This window comes from Monodon monoceros, unplaced genomic scaffold, assembly GCF_005190385.1.
Source record: "Monodon monoceros isolate NGI ecotype Baffin Bay Population unplaced genomic scaffold, NGI_Narwhal_1 Super_Scaffold_7, whole genome shotgun sequence".
NCBI lineage: Eukaryota > Metazoa > Chordata > Mammalia > Artiodactyla > Monodontidae > Monodon > Monodon monoceros.
Window position 1 is genome coordinate 42,362,652 of NW_021703784.1, and position 19,191 is coordinate 42,381,842.

General features: G+C 36.5%; 1 protein-coding gene and 1 non-coding gene across 2 annotated transcripts in view; both read left to right on the forward strand.

Annotated features, from left to right (window-relative positions):
• NOX4 (NADPH oxidase 4) overlaps positions 1-19,191 on the forward strand; it is a 145,243-nt gene that overhangs the window by 50,080 nt on the left and 75,972 nt on the right. The window contains exons 9-11 of the mRNA XM_029209577.1: positions 7,845-8,061; positions 10,348-10,512; positions 10,635-10,697. Coding sequence (XP_029065410.1) covers positions 7,845-8,061; positions 10,348-10,512; positions 10,635-10,697 — 445 coding nt within the window. The remainder of the gene's footprint in view (positions 1-7,844; positions 8,062-10,347; positions 10,513-10,634; positions 10,698-19,191) is intronic.
• LOC114887868 lies at positions 9,882-9,988 on the forward strand. The gene has a single exon (XR_003791629.1). It is a non-coding gene; the product is annotated as a U6 spliceosomal RNA (small nuclear RNA).

A 19,191-nucleotide genomic window follows, 5' to 3' on the forward strand; every position in this document is an offset into this window, starting at 1 on the left:
TATGGCAGCTGGAATATCAGTTTCTGTGCCTGAAGAATTAACTTTTAAGTCTTAACTATTTTCGTTGTGTTGTAGACTGGCACATTTTTGCTGGAGATTTTTGTGTGCTTCTGTGGCTAAAAATTCTTTGGATCATGGAGGAGAGTTTTTCATCTCTTTTTATTTGTCTTCTTTCACATTTTTGGTTTTTTAATTTTTTACTTAAAATATATTGGGTGAATAAAATTCCTGAGGGATTAAGTCTTTGTTATGTGGAATTCAAATCCCCCCCCATAATATTTACATATTTTCCATATGTTAATAAATATAGTGTTCTATACAACTATGATCTTTAGACATGTATGTGTTTTTTCCCATTTCTAATTTCCCATTCATAGGATTAATTTTCCTTCTTGTGTAAAAAATGATTTTTCTATGTAATAATTCCTGACTAAAGTCTTATGATTTATTTATTTTTGCTGATATTTTATCCTGAAAGCCAGGTAGGGGTGGGAATTGAGATCGTGCGGTATTTTCTCCCATAAGGATGCCATTTGTTTCGACAGAGATGTGTAGTATATTTGAAGCATTTTCATGTAAATGAATTAATTTATGCTATGAGCTATACTTATTAATGAATTTTTAATCTTCTAAACTGTGAGTTAACGTTCTCCCCAGTTTGAGGATAGAAGTAGTGAGCTTCAGCCCAAATACTTTCTCACATAATTTTAACCTCAGTTTTTCTCCTGGGACCTTATTTATAATAACAAGTGGTTCTGGCTAGAGGTACAGGGTGAGAAAGTTGGGGAGGAAGGAGAAGGAACTAGGGCTAAATTTATTGTAAGAAATATTTTCAGTACATTAATGTTTTTTCTGAAATGTGGAATAATCCTTTTCTCTCCCACTGCCCTTTTAGCAAAGCCTGAAAGCAGAGGAAATAGTAACAAATATTAGATGCTTACATATTTTTTCCTTCCCAAGAGATCAAAGTCCTTTCCTTTATATACCTGTGAAGTAGAGGGTAACAGGCACTGTCTCTCGCTTTCAGCTGAGAAAACGTACTAAAATGACCTATTTTCCTTCACACACTTAGGGAGGGTTGGGATCTTGACCCTATGTCCTTAGACTCCAAGGCTTTGTTTTGCCAGCTGCATTGTGTCTGTGGCAGGGTGCTTAATTGCAGGGCTCACTGCAAAATGAAAATGCGGGGCCCTTTGATAGAAAATTATTAAGCATTTCAAGATGATGGCAACAGAGCATTGAACCAATTACAGTGCCTTTCTAAGATCAGGATCCCGTGAGAGCACACAGGTCACACACCCATGATGCTGGCCCTGTTTGTGTTGCCCAGTCTCGTACCTTGGGCATCACCACCAGCAAGAGCTAGACACAATACGTGCTCCACTCAAGCTGCAGGTTGCGAGTACACTCGGCTATCTGTAGCAAGAGCCCAGCAAAGAATGCAGAGGCAAGTATCTGGCAAGAATCTGGCTAGACCCGACAAAATGGGGGTGAGAGTAGAAGCTTTGGTTGGATGGGTATCTGATGCTTAGGGTTTCCCTGAGGCACGCTGGATCCTTAGTTTAGGAAAGCACTCTATTTCTAGATGCTGCTAACAGATAGGATTGACTTTCTTGATGACTTGTCTACCTAGGTTAGGATGGGCTCAGGTTCAGGGCAGGGCTGAAATCTCAGGTTGGACTTTGCAGTACTCAAGGGTGAAGAGGGATGCTGTAAGTTGCAGACCTATTTAATGCTATTCCCTGCAAAGTTGAATGAACACACATGGTTTATTTTACTAAATGCCATTTGCTGAAGTCTAGACATCTTTATTGAAATTAGAATGAGTTCAAACTAACTTCTGTGTTTGTTAAAACCGGGTGACTCCTCAATCACGTGTTTCAAAAATAACCACAACAAAAAATTGTTTATATACTTCTAGCCATTTATTAATCCATTCAGTGAATATTTATCGAACACTTGTTACAGATTATAGGCACTGTTCTAGACACCAGAAAAATAGAGGCACAGGACAAATCTTTGACCTTAAGTAGTGTATATTCTAGTGGATTCCTCAGAATCCAGTGAATTCCAGTGGGTTTTGCAATATTGAATTTGGATGTATTTTCTTAAGCTCTTTTTTTGTACTTGAAGCAAAGTAAAAAGAACGGTCAGAAACAAGTTGTTATATTTTTTCTGTAAAGAAAAGAAATATTTTGTATGTTATAGAATACAAGGTAAAAAATAGATTCCTCATGGGACAAGGATTTTTTTCTCCACTTTAGAAAAGGATTAAAATCACCACAAACATAAAGGTCTCATAAGCAACAATGCATTTGTTAAAAATGTGTAACTTGCAGTTAAAGTAGAGATGATTTTGTGATTCTCTTTTTGGCAGGCATAGTGTTTTGTAATATTTAACTTTTGCCGTAAAAAGTTCTTATGATTTCTATGTTTTAACCTGGTAGGATTTATTCTGTGTACTATATTATTTTCTATGACTTTGTCACAGCCAGGCATTAAAAAATAGTGGTATAACTATAATGCCTAGTGAGGAAAAAAGGAAAGAAAGAAAGAAACCTATTTTGTGGAAACGCTGTTGAGTGTTGAAAGCACATCTTGAAATCCTTATGAGTGCAAAAACAATAGTGTCCACAACCATGTGTTTTGATACACCATAAAATCCTTGATCTCTCATGATTGAAGAACGCTAGACATTCCAGAGATACTTCAAAATCTCTCTTTTAGAACATAATGCAATATACCTAAAAAAAATTAGTAATAAGTGTTCCTATTCCCACATAGGCCATGTGCCTCCTTCCCCAACTCCCTGCCACATCACTGTCTTAACTTGGCAATATTCTCTGCTTACCATTCACTAACATCTTTTTCTTTCACTTTCAAATGATTTTTCATTTAATTAGGAAAGGTACAACAATATAAGAATGTTCCCTTTATTTTATTATTATTATTTCTTTTTGCGGTAGGCGGGCCTCTCACTGTTGTGGCCTCTCCCGTTGCGGAGCACAGGCTCTGGATGTGCAGGCTCAGAGGCCATGGCTCACGGGCCCAGCCGCTCCGCGGCATGTGGGATCTTCCCGGACCTGGGCACGAACCCATATCCCCTGCATCGGCAGGCAGACTCTCAACCACTGCACCACCAGGGACGCCCTCCCTTTATTTTAACTTTTAGATGCACTTGCTGTATTCAAACAAATTATGTAGTTATTATTTGCTTTTAAAATCAATTCACTAGAAACTCACTGAAGACTTACTACATGCAAGAAACTTGCAGGAGGGCTGATGAGATTTGGCAGTGAGTGTAGTTATAAGAGGGATATATAAATGCACAAGATATTATCCCTTCTACTAATTTGGGAATAAACAATGTGCTTTTGTTCATACTCCTCCCTCATATTGGAATGCCATTTCCCTAGTCTCTAACATTAGAATCTCCACATCCTTCAGTTGCTTCCCCGTGAAGCCCTTTCCAGAATGTCATAATCAGAGTTCATTATCTCTATGTACTCTCCAGGGGTCACTATACATCTATAGAGCATTACTCATTTTGGTTTTTAGTTGTTTTTGCTTTCATGCCTAATTATACCCATTAAAGTTGTGCTATTCAATTTAGATTAATTACAATGAAATAATATGAAAAATTCAATTTTTTGCCTGAACTACCACGTTTCAATTGCTCAATAGCCACATGTGGCCCATGGCTGGACAGCACAGATTTAGACCATTTCTACCACCACAGAAAGTTCTGTTGGATAGAAGTGCACTAAATTCTAAGCTTCTTAAAGACAGAGGCCATATCATTTAAATTAATACGTTTCAAAACTTAAATAATAATAAATGTGAAATAGGTGTATCTCAGTGGTGATGTGGGGCAAGGAAGAAAATCAGGATTATTCGTCAGATAGATACAGCTGTGCATTATTTAAAGTGTTAATTAAAGTGGGCTCTGTTGTATTTGAAAAGATTGCATTAAACTCTAAAGAAAGACAAGTCTATTATGTTTGCTGAAATAAATATAGGTACTAGGGATTCAAAGAAATCACAAAGACCACATGTAATATTGAACTCAGTTTTAACAAATGTGGTCACAGTGAAGTACTTGGATTAAAAAGATGATATCTGATTTTTATCTATCAATCTAGTATCTATAATGTCTAATGTACATTCCTATTCAAAATTCTTCAGAGTGAAATTATTTTATGGACTTGAAATATAATTTTTAAAGAAATATTATATTCTAGGGTTGCAAATTCTAAGAATTTCTTCAGTAGTACCAAAGAAATTTCTAAAATTTCTAAAAAGTTCTGTACCAGTACTAAATAAGTTTTATTTTTTACTAGTACAATGAAAAAGTAAGTTACTGCATTTATTTGAACTTAAAAAATAACATAAAATTATTGGTTTGGTAGAAATATACTACCTCCTTTTCCAGATATATAACCATGTAGAGCCATGAAGTTTATTCATTGCACACATTGACCTTCAATTTCAGTATATTGTTCATAAGTAGAATGGGGATTCTGCAGGGGGATTAGGTCTAGTACATGGGAAGGTGTATGGCCTTTGTACTCTGACTTGGCTACTGACTGACAGTGTGGTCTTGGGCAGATTACTTAACAGTTCTGAATGTTTTCACTCATTCTGAGATGGGGCTACTGACCTTTACCACACAAATGTATTATGAAGTTTGTGGAAATAGGTATTGAAGCAGCAAGCACCTGTCTGGCATGTACTACCTATCCTTCCAATACTAAGTTTAATACCTGCCAGCGTCCTTCCTTTTGAACCCGTCAGTATCTTTACCACCTAATTTAGCCCAAAAACCCAGAGATTCCATGCTTGATTTTTTTCTGATGAATGATATTTTTTGTTTCTTATCATTGTTTGCCCGTAGATCTTTTCTCTCTTATCCATGTTTCTTCAATGGCAACAACTACAATCTGAGACAAAGAAAAGGCCATTTTAATGGGCATAGACAGAGGTAACCTATGCCATTAAGCTTGATAATAGCTTAAAATAACATAAAACTCTCAAAATTAAAAGGGATTTTAGAATATTATATGCTACTTTATACACCAAGAATGGCAACATTGTTTATTTGATTGGGCTGTCCTGAAGATTTGTACTGCATAGTAAAAACATTTGTCATTCTAAGGACCATTAGCCCATGGGGTGATGCCCACTTGAATTCTGTGATGACTCAGGAGAAGGAATAAATAACATTTCTTTGCCTGATGTGAAGCAGCCCCTTCACACACACACACACACACACACACACTCACTCACACACACACACACACACTCTCTCTCTCTATCTGACCTAATTTCCAGGCTTTTGTTCGTTTTGAACCCCTTCCCTTAATGTCTACTTCTTTAACCAACTGATTTGCTATGCACGATATAGGTTTTTGGAGTGAGGGAGCTCAGGTTTCTGAATCCCATGCTTTGACTACTACTTAATTAATCTCTGACCTAAACGATAGCCTTGTGTTTCTCATCTGTGTAATGGGAATAAAAACACCTGGTATGTTATTTTGTTTTGAATTTTAAGTGGGAAATAGATGTTTACAAAATTCCTGACATACTTTCTTAATAAATATTGACCTTCCCCTCCCTTACTTTTTTAAAGGTATGTTGTGAGGATCCAATGATCCAGTGAACTAACATACTGTATAGTAAGAGGTGAAGAGCTTAGAATTTGAGTCAGACCTGTGTTCAAATCTTGGCTTGGCCACTTATTAGCTGTGTGACCCTAGGGTATTAATTTATTAAAATAGTTTCTTAATTTGTAAAATGGGAATAATAATTTGTATTTCATGTAGCTGTGGTGAGGGTAATGTGAAATGTATACAAATTGCTCTGGACTGGACCTCATGTCTTCTATACATTACTAAGCTCTTTTTTTTTTTTTTTTTTTTTGCGGTACGCGAGCCTCTCACTGTTGTAGCCTCTCCCGTTGCGGAGCACACGCTCCGGACGCGCAGGCTCAGCGGCCATGGCTCACGGGCCCAGCCGCTCCGCGGCATGTGGGATCCTCCTGGACCGGGGCACGAACCGGCGCCCCCTGCATCGGCAGGTGGACTCTCAACCACTGCGCCACCAGGGAAGCCCACTAAGCTCTTATCAAATCACTCTACTCAAATTATTATTTGTGGTCTGAGTTATGTTCAGCTGCTCTAAAGGTATCTTCTAAACTGGATTTTAAGTTTTGGAGTGTTAGGGGCCAGATCTGACTATCTGTAGCACCACCTAGGATACTACCAGTTGCATTATGCCAATGTTTGTTCAACTTAGCAACCAATAGAAAAAAATGATCGAGATTTTTGGCCTGCCCACCCATCAGCCACTACCCTCGGGATAGTTAATAAGAGCAACAGGTTTGGGTAACTCATTACTTGTAATAAAAGCTGCATCAAATTAATGGATTTTTCAAGTATTAAAATGGCACAATTGTATTATATGACTAGAACTCTATAAAAGATTATGTACTTGGCTCACATTTATATAATATGCATTCATTTATTCCATACCTAGGCCATATCTACTGCATTACTGAAAAAAAATGTGTGTGTGGTCTACCATGGATGTTATGTAATACAGCCACTACTTAGATTCTCCTGATGTGTTCTCTGTGCTCTCCAGTGACTTCATAATGACTGGTTTTAGGGAAGAAAGTAAAATAAAGTGAAGAGAGAAAGGGAATTGAACATAAGTAAAAGGCGTAAAAGGGAGAATGATCAGGTTGAGTAGATGGTACATTCCACCAAAGACTACCTTAGTCATTGCTAAGTCATTGACCTATTTAGTATCAGTTTTCTTGTTATAGTTTTTGTTGTTTGAAAATATCATCCTTATAATATCATTTGTAAAATTATAGCTGTGGTGAACTTAAAGATGTACTTTTTAAATGTACTAAAATTGATTGTTTGGGAGCATGAAGGGTAATTTAAAAACATACTCAGACAACGAGGAAAAATAATTTTGGAAACCAAAATTTTAATATCTCAAAATTAAAATAAACATTTTCAATGCTTTTCAAAATCTTACTTTTTTCTTCAAGATTTGCTTATGCAAAAAAAATTTTTTTAATATAATCTATGATTTCATGCACTATCCCTGTGAGGTAGATCTTACTTAACTCCTTATAAGAAATAAAGAGCACAGAAAGTTGAAGGGTTATCTTAAATCTCACAAAATATGAAATAATAAGAATGGGATTTTAGGGTTTTAAGTTCTCCTTCCTGATTCATTATTTTGAGCCTTTTATGTGGTCCTGTTTATGGAGAAATTGAAAAGTAAGCAGGTTTAGGGCCTGATTGCTGTGTATTGTTTTCAGATCACAGGAGATGCAAGCTTCCAGTTTCTGCTGTTATGTTTGTTTAACGTTTCTCTGTAAATCAACAAGGCTTGTTTTATCTAGTCTTAGCCAAATCAAGTATGATCCCCATACTTTTCCATTTGTGTTTGAAATTATAGTGAAAGTACTCATCATTATAGTGTTTATTGAAGTGAAAACTTGTATGTGATTGTATGAATGCCTAATAGACTTGAAGTAAAGGCTGTCAAATTCAAGAATATTTGGAAAGATTGCATGTGTCTTCTCTACCATGTATTTGTGGCATTTGTGGGGGGGGGTCTAAATTTTTTGATTTAGTTCCATAGTAAAGAATTTATTAAAAGTTTTAAGATTTCTCAATTGCTCTTAAGTAAGATATATGAGAAGCATTTCTTTTGGATAAATGCTATGTAAAGTTAACAAGAAAGTAAGGTTATTTTCTTGTACTCTGTTCTCTGATTTCAATCTCTTTTTCATCTCCTTGTTTTTATTTTTTTCTTAACTTTAGAGGGCTGCTTAAGTATCAGACTAATTTAGATACGCACCCTCCTGGCTGCATCAATCTTAATGGAACCCGCTACCAGAATATTCACTTACCAGAGTATCTCTCAGAACATTTTCATGAATCTTTCCCTGGAGGATTTTCAAAACCAGATGAGCTTACCCAGAACACATTTGTGAAGATTTGTATGGAAGAGCCCAGGTTCCAAGCTAATTTTCCACAGGTCAGATTAATTCTATGTCTTTAATAGTCTCTGCAAAGTCCATGTTTCCATAACAATTGATCAACATTGTATTTAGACATGTTTTTGAAGGTAATGAAGCAATTCTTCTTGCAGAAGAGAATGTTTCAGGATGTTTCAATAGCAAGTTAGTACCTATTGTTTCATTATAGGCAGCCGACAGCTCAACGAGAAAGACCTATGATATTACAGAATATAGAAAATCCCTGCTTAACTGATCGTATGATCTTTGCATACTGTGGCACTGGTACTTGCCACAAGAAAGGTAGCAAAGATATTTTCCTTATGCATTGAGAAAAATAAGTTGAATAAGGAAAACAATAGCGAAAGAACTAGTACTACTACTAATAGTTATTATGGTATATTATAATATTATGGTACAATATTATATATAATATTATAAATACTAAGCTGTAAAATCAGTTTATTGAATGCTTAATATCGTCTGCTAGGAACTATGCTAAAATATGTTATATGCACAATTTCTTCAGTATTCACAACTCTTTGAAGTAATTAGTATCATCCTCAATTTTCTGATGAGGAAATTGTGGCTTAAATACATAAAATACCTTGACCAAACTCTACAGGCTAACACGTGGGAGAAGTAGAGTGTAAAACCAGGTTGTTGATTTGCTCTTAGAAAACTTCTTTCCCAAAGACCCAGCCAGTAGTTTGATAAAGGCCCTAATCTTCCCTTGTGGCCATGGGAGCTGCCCACATGGGTATTATGCCCTGTATTCTTTGTCTGTAGCAAGTGAAAATCAGGGAATAGTGATGTTGAATGTCTGTTTTAAGAAGAAGAAAGGGGGGTCAAAAGGTCGAGTTTGTAGATGACTTTGGAGTGAGTGAGTGTTAGTCTTGTGTTTATTATAAATAATAACCCTCTAGATTTCTATTAGACTTTACAACCTTCATTGCTTTTCTGGGCTTCACACAATGCTATATGTTAGGGAGGGCAGGTATTGGGACTCCCACTTTACTTGTGTGCGACCTGATGCTCGAATGGTGACTGTCCCAAAGTTGCAGAGCTTGTTCTGTGATGCTTACTCTTCACACAGTTTCTAACCAAATGTGAGGAAGAGGCATGATTTGAGTGGAAGAATATAGTTCTGGAATAACTCTGTAAATAAGGTTTAAAAAAGTGACCATGGAAATAAGTTTGGGTTGGAGGCCTCCAGGTGTTGAGGGAGGTAAAGTATGCAGCTGTAGGAGAAAGGTTGGCTACACAGGTTATGCAGTTATCCTGGGATCAGGGCTATCCCTCCAGAACACGTGCAAAATTGTCATGGTTTCCAAATTCTAAATATTATCTGCTATTCATATTACATAAAAGTAAGTTGTGAACAACACATGTGGTATACCCATATTTAAAAATATGTGCATATACGTATTTTACGTTGGGTATACATTTTGTATATGTACATTATGCATATACATTGTGTGCATTAACAATATCTAAGGTTCTCATTTTTTTTAACAAACATTGAACTGGTACATTTTTGTTAAAATCATCTTCAGATTTATTTGAGCTTTTACTTCCCTTTCTTCTTTTGTTAGATAAAGATATTGTATATATATACATTATATATTTCTGGTGTGCACAGAAGGATATATGAAACAATGTATGCTTACCTGTTAATGGTAGTTATACCCTTAGCAATGGCTAGAGGGTAGGGTCTTGATATTACTTCCCCTTTTATTTCATACTTTACTCTTGTTTAAGTTGCAGTGAGCATCTGTTGTTTTTTACGCATTTTTCTTTACACTTTGTTATTTAAAATACAGATTAAAATATTATTACTGTTCTCGCTTCAGCAGCACATATACTAAAATTGGAACGATACAGAGAAGATTAACATGGCCCCTGCTCAAGGATGACAGGCAAACTCATGAAGCGTTCCATATTTTTGGCCATGTAACTTGCTTTGGCCAATGGGATGCTAGTGGATGTGATGTGAGCAGAGGATATGATGTGTGTGCTTGTCTGATTGGGCTTGTCCTCTTGTACTTCTGCCAGCACCATGGCAAGAGCATACCTGGGTAGCCACTGCTCCTCAAGCTTTGGTCCTATGATGTGATACATGGAACAAACACCCCAGTTGTCCTACAGATATGTTACCAAGAAATAAATGTTTATTATTGAATGCTAAAAAATATATATTATTACTGTATTATTACTGTAATGTGTCAAATAAGCAGTTGGGCAGGATATAAAGATTCTTATAATACAAGTGTTTCTGAAAGTGTATTTCAAAAATTCTCCATTAGACCTGGCTTTGGATTTCTGGACCTTTGTGCCTGTATTGTGCTGAAAGGCTTTACAGGTGTATCCGGAGCAATAAACCAGTCACCATCATCTCAGTCATAAGTCATCCCTCAGATGTCATGGAAATCCGAATGGTCAAAGAAAATTTTAAAGCAAGACCTGGCCAGGTGAGTCAGTGTCCGGAAACTTTTAAAATACCCTTTATCTTTACATAGTTTTTGAAAATTAGCATCATTAGACTATTTGGATTTCTTTTCTGGTCATTTAAAAATTGTTTGTTGCTTTTTAGTATATTGTTCTACATTGTCCCAGTGTGTCCGCATTGGAAAACCATCCATTTACTCTCACAATGGTAAGAAACTTGTTTTTTGATTTTTTAATTTTTAGAATGAAATGTGTCTTTTTCTTTTTGTGTGTGTACACTCCACTCCACTCCATATCATTCAAACCTGTCACAATATCCTTCATGTTTAAATAAGCCATCTTTTTACAAAGAACTATAATTATTCAGAAACTTTTAAACTATTATTTTCTACAACTTTAAACTTCAGGAAATAGTATATTTAATTCATTAAACCTTGTTGATTCAAAATGCAGAAAATTTCCTGAATATTTGGACTCCTCCTTTTATGAATTATGTACCAAAATATAGTATGTGCATGATTTTCTTTAGAGAGATTAAAATTATAGAAAAGGAAATTACTCTGGGTTGAGGTGGAAGCATAAGAAAATGTTTAGAAAAGAAAAAGCCCAGTATAATTGGCACCCAGGTTGTGTATGGAAAAAGGAAAGGAAAATAAGGTCAGAAAAATAAAATGGAATAATTATGAGGGGAAATCTAGCTAAATAACGGCATTATCAAATATTGTTAGCCCATTGTTTCACGTTATTTTTTTCCATTATACAAATGGCATGAACCCATTATAAAAAAGTAAACAATTCACAAGCATGTAAGATCACATTATAACTTTTCCTCATTTCCCCACTCCCCAGTCCTTTTCTTGAATTTGACCTATAGTCTTCCAGATATTTTTCTGTATACTTTGGCATATATAGGTGTCTGGCATTTGTTTACTGGATCCTTTGTTTTATCATTTTCTCTTTTTACACAACAATATGTCATGGACAACTTTCCATGTTACCGTATTTGTATATGCCTCATTCTTTTTGATCACTGTATAATATTTCACGGTAGGAATGTACTGTAATTTATTTAATATTCCCCATTGATGATAGAGGTTAAGATTTTATTCAGTTTCTAACAAAGGTAACTGAGACAGGGACCACATGTTTAAAATATATGCTAAGATATGCAAATAAAATTGAACAAATTATGAGGGAGAGGCCAGAAAAATAACTGGTGTCAAAGTGCTAAGGTTTAGGGATGAGGCTGTGCTGGGATTGGAACCGCTGTTAAATTTGTTGTATTAGTCAAGTTGAAAATTTGGAAACCTTGGCCAAGTTACTTCACCTTTTTGTACATTCATTTCTCAGTGTAATATTGTGATAAAAGCAACAGCTATTCAAACATTTATGAGTTTAAATGAACTACTACAAATAAAGTATGTAGAACACAGCCTGGAACGTGAAGTGTCAGGTACATGTCAATACATGTTAGCAAGTATTATGATTTTTATTTTCAGTGTGAACTTGTCCCTTGAGAACATGTATTTGTGAAGATGGCTAGGCCAGAAAATTTTGTATTTAAAGGATAAAACAAGCAGAAAGGAAGTGTCAAACGGTTAGAGAAAGAACAGAAGTTATTTATCCAATAGCAATCTTTAAAAAGAAAGAGAATTTTTTGCTTCATTTGCTCCAAATTTTGCATTCCGTTTGTATGTAGCAAATTTATTTATCTATTTATTTATTTTTAATTTGTCTTCCAGTTTTATTGAGATATGACTGACATATACCACTGTTTAAGGTATGCAGCATAATGATTTAGCTTACATACATCATGAAGTGATTAGCACAATAAGTTTAGTGAACATTTGTCATCTCATATAGATTCAAAATTAAAGAAGTAGAAAATAAATATATTTTCCTTGTGATGAGAACTCTTAGGATTTACTCTGTTAACAGTTTTCATATGTATCACACCGCAGTGTTAATTATATTTATCATGTTATATATTATATCCCTAGTACATATTTATCTTATAACTGAAAGTATGTACCTTTTGATGGCCTTCGTCCACTTCCCCCTCCCCATGCCCCGCCCACCTTCCTCTGGTAACCATAAATCTCATCTCTTTTTCTTTTTGAGTTTGTTTGTGTCTTTACTTACTTTTGAAGTATAATTGACCTACAGCACTATGTTAGTTCTTGTTACCCAACATAGTGATTCGATATTTCTATATGTTTCTAAATGATCACCATGATAAGTCCAGTTACCGTCTGTCATCATACTAAGATATGACATAGTTATTGACTGTATTTCCTAGATTATTAATTATTGAGGAAATGTAGTTTGGTATCTAGTGAAATAATTAACAACATTCCATTTTATCACGAAAGATGGCAACATTGGCCTACCTTGGAGACAGGTATAGTGTAGTAGTTTATAGTCATTATAGTACTTTACAGTAGTTATAGTATATATATATATATAGTCTACATATAGTAGTATATATATATAGTAGTTATAGTAGTTTCTCCAATAGTGATGATAGACACCCTTTCATCTGGTGCTGTGTGGGCTGCAGGTGACAGTGAAAGGGGAAATGTGTCACCATGAGTAACAGTGGAAACTTAGTTGCCCTCATGAGATATAAAACCAACAGGAGTCCTGAGGCCATCAGGAGCCAAGTAGCCATGTCACACCCTTCACTCCTGTAGCACATGCACACCCTACAGGGTGGCTGAATAAGATTGCCCACATCCTATTAGGACAGCAGGAAGCTTGGGGAGTAAATCTGATCAACAACCCTTCAGGTGTGATGTTTCAGCTCAGTCATGAAGCCATTTTCATGTGATTGCATCCACTACAGTCAGAAGCACTGTGCTTTAGTTCTGATAGTTGTAAGACATGTTTCTATTTCTCTGCATCCCTACATCCTGTAGGCATAAAGTTGGTAACATAAAAAGAAGGAGGAGAATGAAAAAGGGAGAAATACACAAGTAAGTTTGTCTTGATAGAGTAGTTTAGGAAGTTTGGCCCAATCTTGGGGTCATATGAAATTTACTTCAGAAATTAACCTTTCTTTGTGTTTGAAAGTTTTTTCCAGGTTTATTGAGGTATAATTGAAAAATGAAAATTGTATATATTTAAGGTGTACAACATGAGACTATATTTTGAAAATCGTTTCTTCATCATAGCATTAGGTAGAGAATATGGAATAAGAAAAGAAGGCGGTTGCTGAATGTCAACTACAGAGAAGAGAGGGATTTTTTATAAAAATGTTTTTCAACATACACAAAAGTAGAGAGAATAGTATAATGAACTCCCACATTTCCATCACCCAGCTTCAACCAAAAAAAAAAGAAGAGTGTTTACTTTTGAGTATATATTCTGTCACTGAAAACTTTTATGTTCTCTCAAAACAGAAAATCCAGGAACTTTTCACCTGTGTTACACACTGAGTAGATGCTTCTAGATCTAGTGTCTTTCATCTGGCCTAGAACTTTTTTACAGGGCAAAAGAGAAATAACATAAAGTGTTGTGTAGAATCTGAAGGGCTTTAAGCAAATGCTTTATGTGGCCTGGTCTGCTTCCTGAAAGCTGATTGGGGAAGAGCTGTGGTAACCCTGTAGCTGGCTTGAGGCACGGATGGGAGGAAAAGAAAAGAGGAGAAGGGAACATAGGGAACAGAAGAGCAGCAACTGGAAATAGGAGAGAGAGCTAAGAAAGGGAGAACAAATGACATGTGAGGTCAAAGGTAGTAAATATTCACACAAATGACAGGAACTTTAGAATTCAGTCCCAACTCTGTCACTTATTAGTTCTGTCTGTGAGTGGATCTCTGCTCTCATCAACTCCCAAATAGTAGTGTTTGGCTATGAATCAAAAGAAAAGATAGGGATAGCAGTCTAAAGATAAAACAAGCTAAAATGATATAAGAATTTTCTCAGGTACTTTACATTTTGTTGTGTGAATGAAGGACTATTTACATTCCCCCACCCCCACCCCGTGGAATCCTAAGGTGTAAGAATAGGAATAACAATACATTATTCTTCCCCCCCGCCCCCGGTATGCGGGCCTCTCACTGTTGTGGCCTCTCCCGTTGCGGAGCACAGGCTCCGGACGCGCAGGCTCAGCGGCCATGGCTCACGGGCCCAGCCGCTCCGTGGCATGTGGGATCTTCCCGGACCGGGGCACGAACCCGTGTCCCCTGCATCGGCAGGCGGACTCTCAACAACTGTGCCACCAGGGAAGCCCACAATACATTGTTCTTGGAGAAAGAATATTGGTTTAGTGACTACTTTGAGAAATAGGATGTATTTGGCTGGGTGCAGAGACGGAAGAGCTTCTCCTCAACTCAGTGAAGCGCTGTTAGGTATACAGTCCTCATGAGTCTCCTTATGAGCAGCTTCCTACAGCAAAGGACCATCACCCTAACTCTAAAGGAGGTCTGGTAAGTCCTCAGCACAAGGGCTCTGTGTCCACTACAGGCTTGTTTCAGAAGATTCAGGGTTGGAGTGTGTTGGATGGAGGCAAAGAGGTTGGATACCTGGGTTTCTGTATCCATCATAGTTTTTCTTCTTTCTTACTTTTTTCAATTAAGAAAAGATTTTTCCTTTTTCTTTCTGCTTCTTCCAGGCCAGTCTTCCGTTCTCTTTAAGGAACATGGTTCTCTGAAAATTCTCTAAGAAAAACAAGAAAGAAAAGACCTAAAATAGTTTGGAAAATAGTGGTTAGTGTATATCGCTTTTAAAAATTCATAGTTTCTCTTACCATATTAATGGTTTTAAGATGTTCTTTAATAAATAATCCCATTAAATTTTATTCACCCATTTATTTAACCCTTTTCTACTTTCTCACTTTTAGATCTTTGTCTAGACTAATCTCTTTGCCCTAGAAACCAACCACTGCTTCTTCCACTTATTCACTCTCCAAATACCATACATTCTCTTGACCTTTTCCTTTTATAAGACCCTGTATATTCTCTTCAGCAATTAGTGCCATTAAATTACCTGTTTAATACCTGTCTTCCTCCTAGACCATAAGCTCCAGGAACCCTTTCAAAGTTACGTTCATAGCACAGCATCTGGTACACGGAGTATCACAATATATATCTGTTGAAAGAGTGAAAAACGCTTAATATATAATTAGTGTTTGGGACTTACCTTGAGAAATACTTCATAGATGGATTGTCTTTTCCTCCCATCTCTCACTTGGAAGGTGAAGCCAGAGAAAAGGAAAAGCTAGAGGATTTAAGGAGAAAGAGGAAATGCTTATGGCTGATGTGTCTCTCAGTCAAAGAGCAGGCTTCCAGTCAGGTTCTGAGTCTAATCTTTAAGGTCATGATGACTATTTCTCTTTAGCTGATAAGAGGAATGGGAAATGTACTTATGGCGGAGGTAGTTTGGGAAGAACCACCAAAGAAAAAGGGAAACAGTTTACTGAGAACATCTGGTTAGAGACAGCAGGTCAATTTTTCACCTCCACTGCTCCATTCTCAGGGCTAACAGTGGAAAATAACTTGCTCCTAATTTCTGTTGCTTATTTGACAAATGTTATCAATATATCTTAGGTTTGCCTAGCAACCTGCCGGTCAAAATGGATCTTGACTTTGCAAGTTTAGGTTTTGTATTCACATTTATCCTTATTCTAAACATCATTTTTTGTATGTTTTGATTATGCCATATTAAACCTCAAAGTGTTAATTGTTTTAGAAAGAATTATATCTCATAGATATTTTAAATTGCAACAATAGTTGGCTTCCAAAAGAAATTTTAAGGCAAAGGAAGATTCTTCTCACCAGACCATCTGTGTACCATGTACTTTGTGTAGGCTTAGGAAATGGTTTATAGCCCTCCCACATTTGGGGGGATTGCTAGCTGTCTCACTCATACCATGCCCCAAGGGAGTCTCTGTTTTTGTAAGAGGGAAAAGAGGTGAACTGTACTGCTGCCTGGAAATGAATTTGAGTAAAGCAAAAACATTTCTAAGCTAAATTTTACATTATGCTATTATGTTAATTTACTTTCTTTTCCTGCCATTTCCTTCTTTTTGTCCATTTACTTCTGTTTGGCACTTACATGTAAAATACATACTTTTCAAGCATTTTCACTGGATAGTTTTAAGGGTTCCTTTGAAATAAAACAAAGCAAAACAAAGTGACTTAGAGCTTTCCTGGTGGTGCAATGGTTGAGAGTCTGCCTGCCGATGCAGGGGACGCGGGTTCATGCCCCAGGCCAGGAAGATCCCACATGCTGTGGAGCGGCTGGGCCCGTGAGCCATGGCCTCTGAGCTTGTGCGTCCGGAGCCTGTGCTCTGCAACAGGAGAGGCCACAGCAATGAGAGGCCCACGTACCGCAAAAAACAAAAAAAAAACAAACAAAAAAAACAAAGTGACTTCCCATATGCCAATTCCCACTAAAATTGTATACACACCCCATCTTTGTCAAGGATAATAGTACCTACTAATTAAATGCCTAAACAAACTTTGAAAATATTATATTATTTAGTTCTATATTTCTATGTGATGTGTACTGTTAACTCTCTATGATACAGAAAATAATGTGACTCAGAAATATTAGATAGCACACAACTAATTAGTGGCACAGGTGAGATAGAAACACAGACTGCCTGGCTGAAAGGTGTATTGTTAGCTATTCGGCCCTGTCTCTCTCATGCCTCACCACCTAGCCATATTCAGGGCATTCATATTTCTAAAACTCCTATTGCTCTTAGACATACTTGTTGGAGTCAACAAAAAAGAATTACCATTTAAAAGAGAAGTTTATGAAACTATAAAAATGTATTTTCAAGAGAAATATGAAGTTGAAAGTTTTATATTGCCCACACTACTAAGCTCTTCAAATATTGTGGGGAGTTGAAAGTCAAATTCCCCTGTTAGAAAAGTCTACTATTTACTTTAATATATTGTGTCAGTATAAGGAAAAATCAAATCTATAATATATCCATTGATCCCAGATTCAGTAGCTTGAATTTCACCTCATTTTTTAAACAGAGATGAAGCTTTTACAACTGAAAATAACAAAAAAAGTTGGTGCAAAGATAAGGTACAGAAGCACTATAATATTTTTCATAATTTCAGTCAAAGTAAGGCTAAGTTTTGACTACTGATTTAATTAGGAACTCAAAGGTTGGACTTTTCATTGTTTAAAGTGCTTCAACATCTCTTATACTTGACATTGACTTTGCTACACGTGGAAGCCACGCTAATCTGGTGGGTGTTCCCAGAAAGTTGTGATTGTTTTCTGCGGTAGCACTTGCATTCTCTCAGGGTGTAACCAGCAAGAACGTTTGCTGACAAAGGTTGTTGGAGATCAGAGGCTACTGTACAGTATTAGACCATAGATTTTGGAATCCTGGACAGCTGGGATTGGAGACCTGAATACCCCACTTATTAGTACTGTGACCTTGAACAAGATAATTAACACACTTACCTTTGGTTTACTTCTTTATAAAACATGGATAATAATAGTAACTTCTCTATGAAGCTTTGAATATGAATTAAAAAGATATAATCAAGCTAGGCATGGTGCTTGGCACACAGGAGGTTCTCAGTCAGTTAGAAGTTGTTTCTGTTGTTGTTGTTGTTTTTCTCACTCCAATCCCACAATTCAAAAAAAATTTTTTTTATTGGAGTATAGTTGATTTACAACGTTGTATTAGTCTCAGGTGTATAGCAAAGTGAATCAGTTATACATATACATATATCTACTTTTTTTTTAGATTCTTTTCCCATATAGGCCATTACAGAGTACTGAGCAGAGTTCCCTGTGCTATACAGTAGGTCCCTATTAGTTATCTATTTTATATATAGTAGTGTGTATATGTCAATCCCAATCTCCCAATTTATCCCTCCCCCCGCTTCTCCCCTGGTAACCACAAGTTTGTTTTCTACATCTGTGACTCTATTTATGTTTTGTAACTAAGTTCATTTGTACCTTTTTCTTAGATTCCACATATAAGCATTGTCATATGATATTTTTATTTCCAATAATGAGTGGACAATCAAAACAGGATTAAACTGATTTTTTTTTTTTTTTTTTTTGCTTCCTTCTCCAGCCTGCAATAACTGACTAAGCTCTGGCCGCAGACTGGTTTAGAAACAGTCATTTGGGGGACTGATGATTTGCCTCTTGTGGTTTACTAGCCCGTGGGATGAAGGATGTTTCAGGTTGGGTTTCCAGGGAAACAGACTGGGAGTAGAGATTTGCGTGCCAGAGGTTTGTTGGTTAGTGTGCTCAGATCAACACCTGGTAAAGAGTGAGGGACTAAGGAGGCAAGGCAGAAGTTGAACTGTGATATAGTCTCCACGGAGGCCTCAGCAGCTCACACAGGAGATCTGCAGGTAAAATGATAGTTCAGAGTTGTCCTGTCTTGAAGTCAGGAGGACAAATCTGTGTACTCCCAAATTACAGTCATTGGGTTTGACGCTTAGACATGGGTGGGGAAGCGTTTGTCTGTGGATGGCAATTCCTGGGGAGGGTCTCAGAAGTAGCTCTCAGCAGGCAGCACTTTCAGCAGCTGGGAGATTGGGGAAATGAGTGTTTTAATACTGAAAATTGGGAAAAGGGAGAAGGGAAGAAGACCTGAACAGGGCACCACTGTTTCCACTACACACAACACTTAGATAGATGTATTTAAATTTATATATTTATATACATTTATATACCTATAAATATATAAAGGGTGTATTAAAATATAGCTTT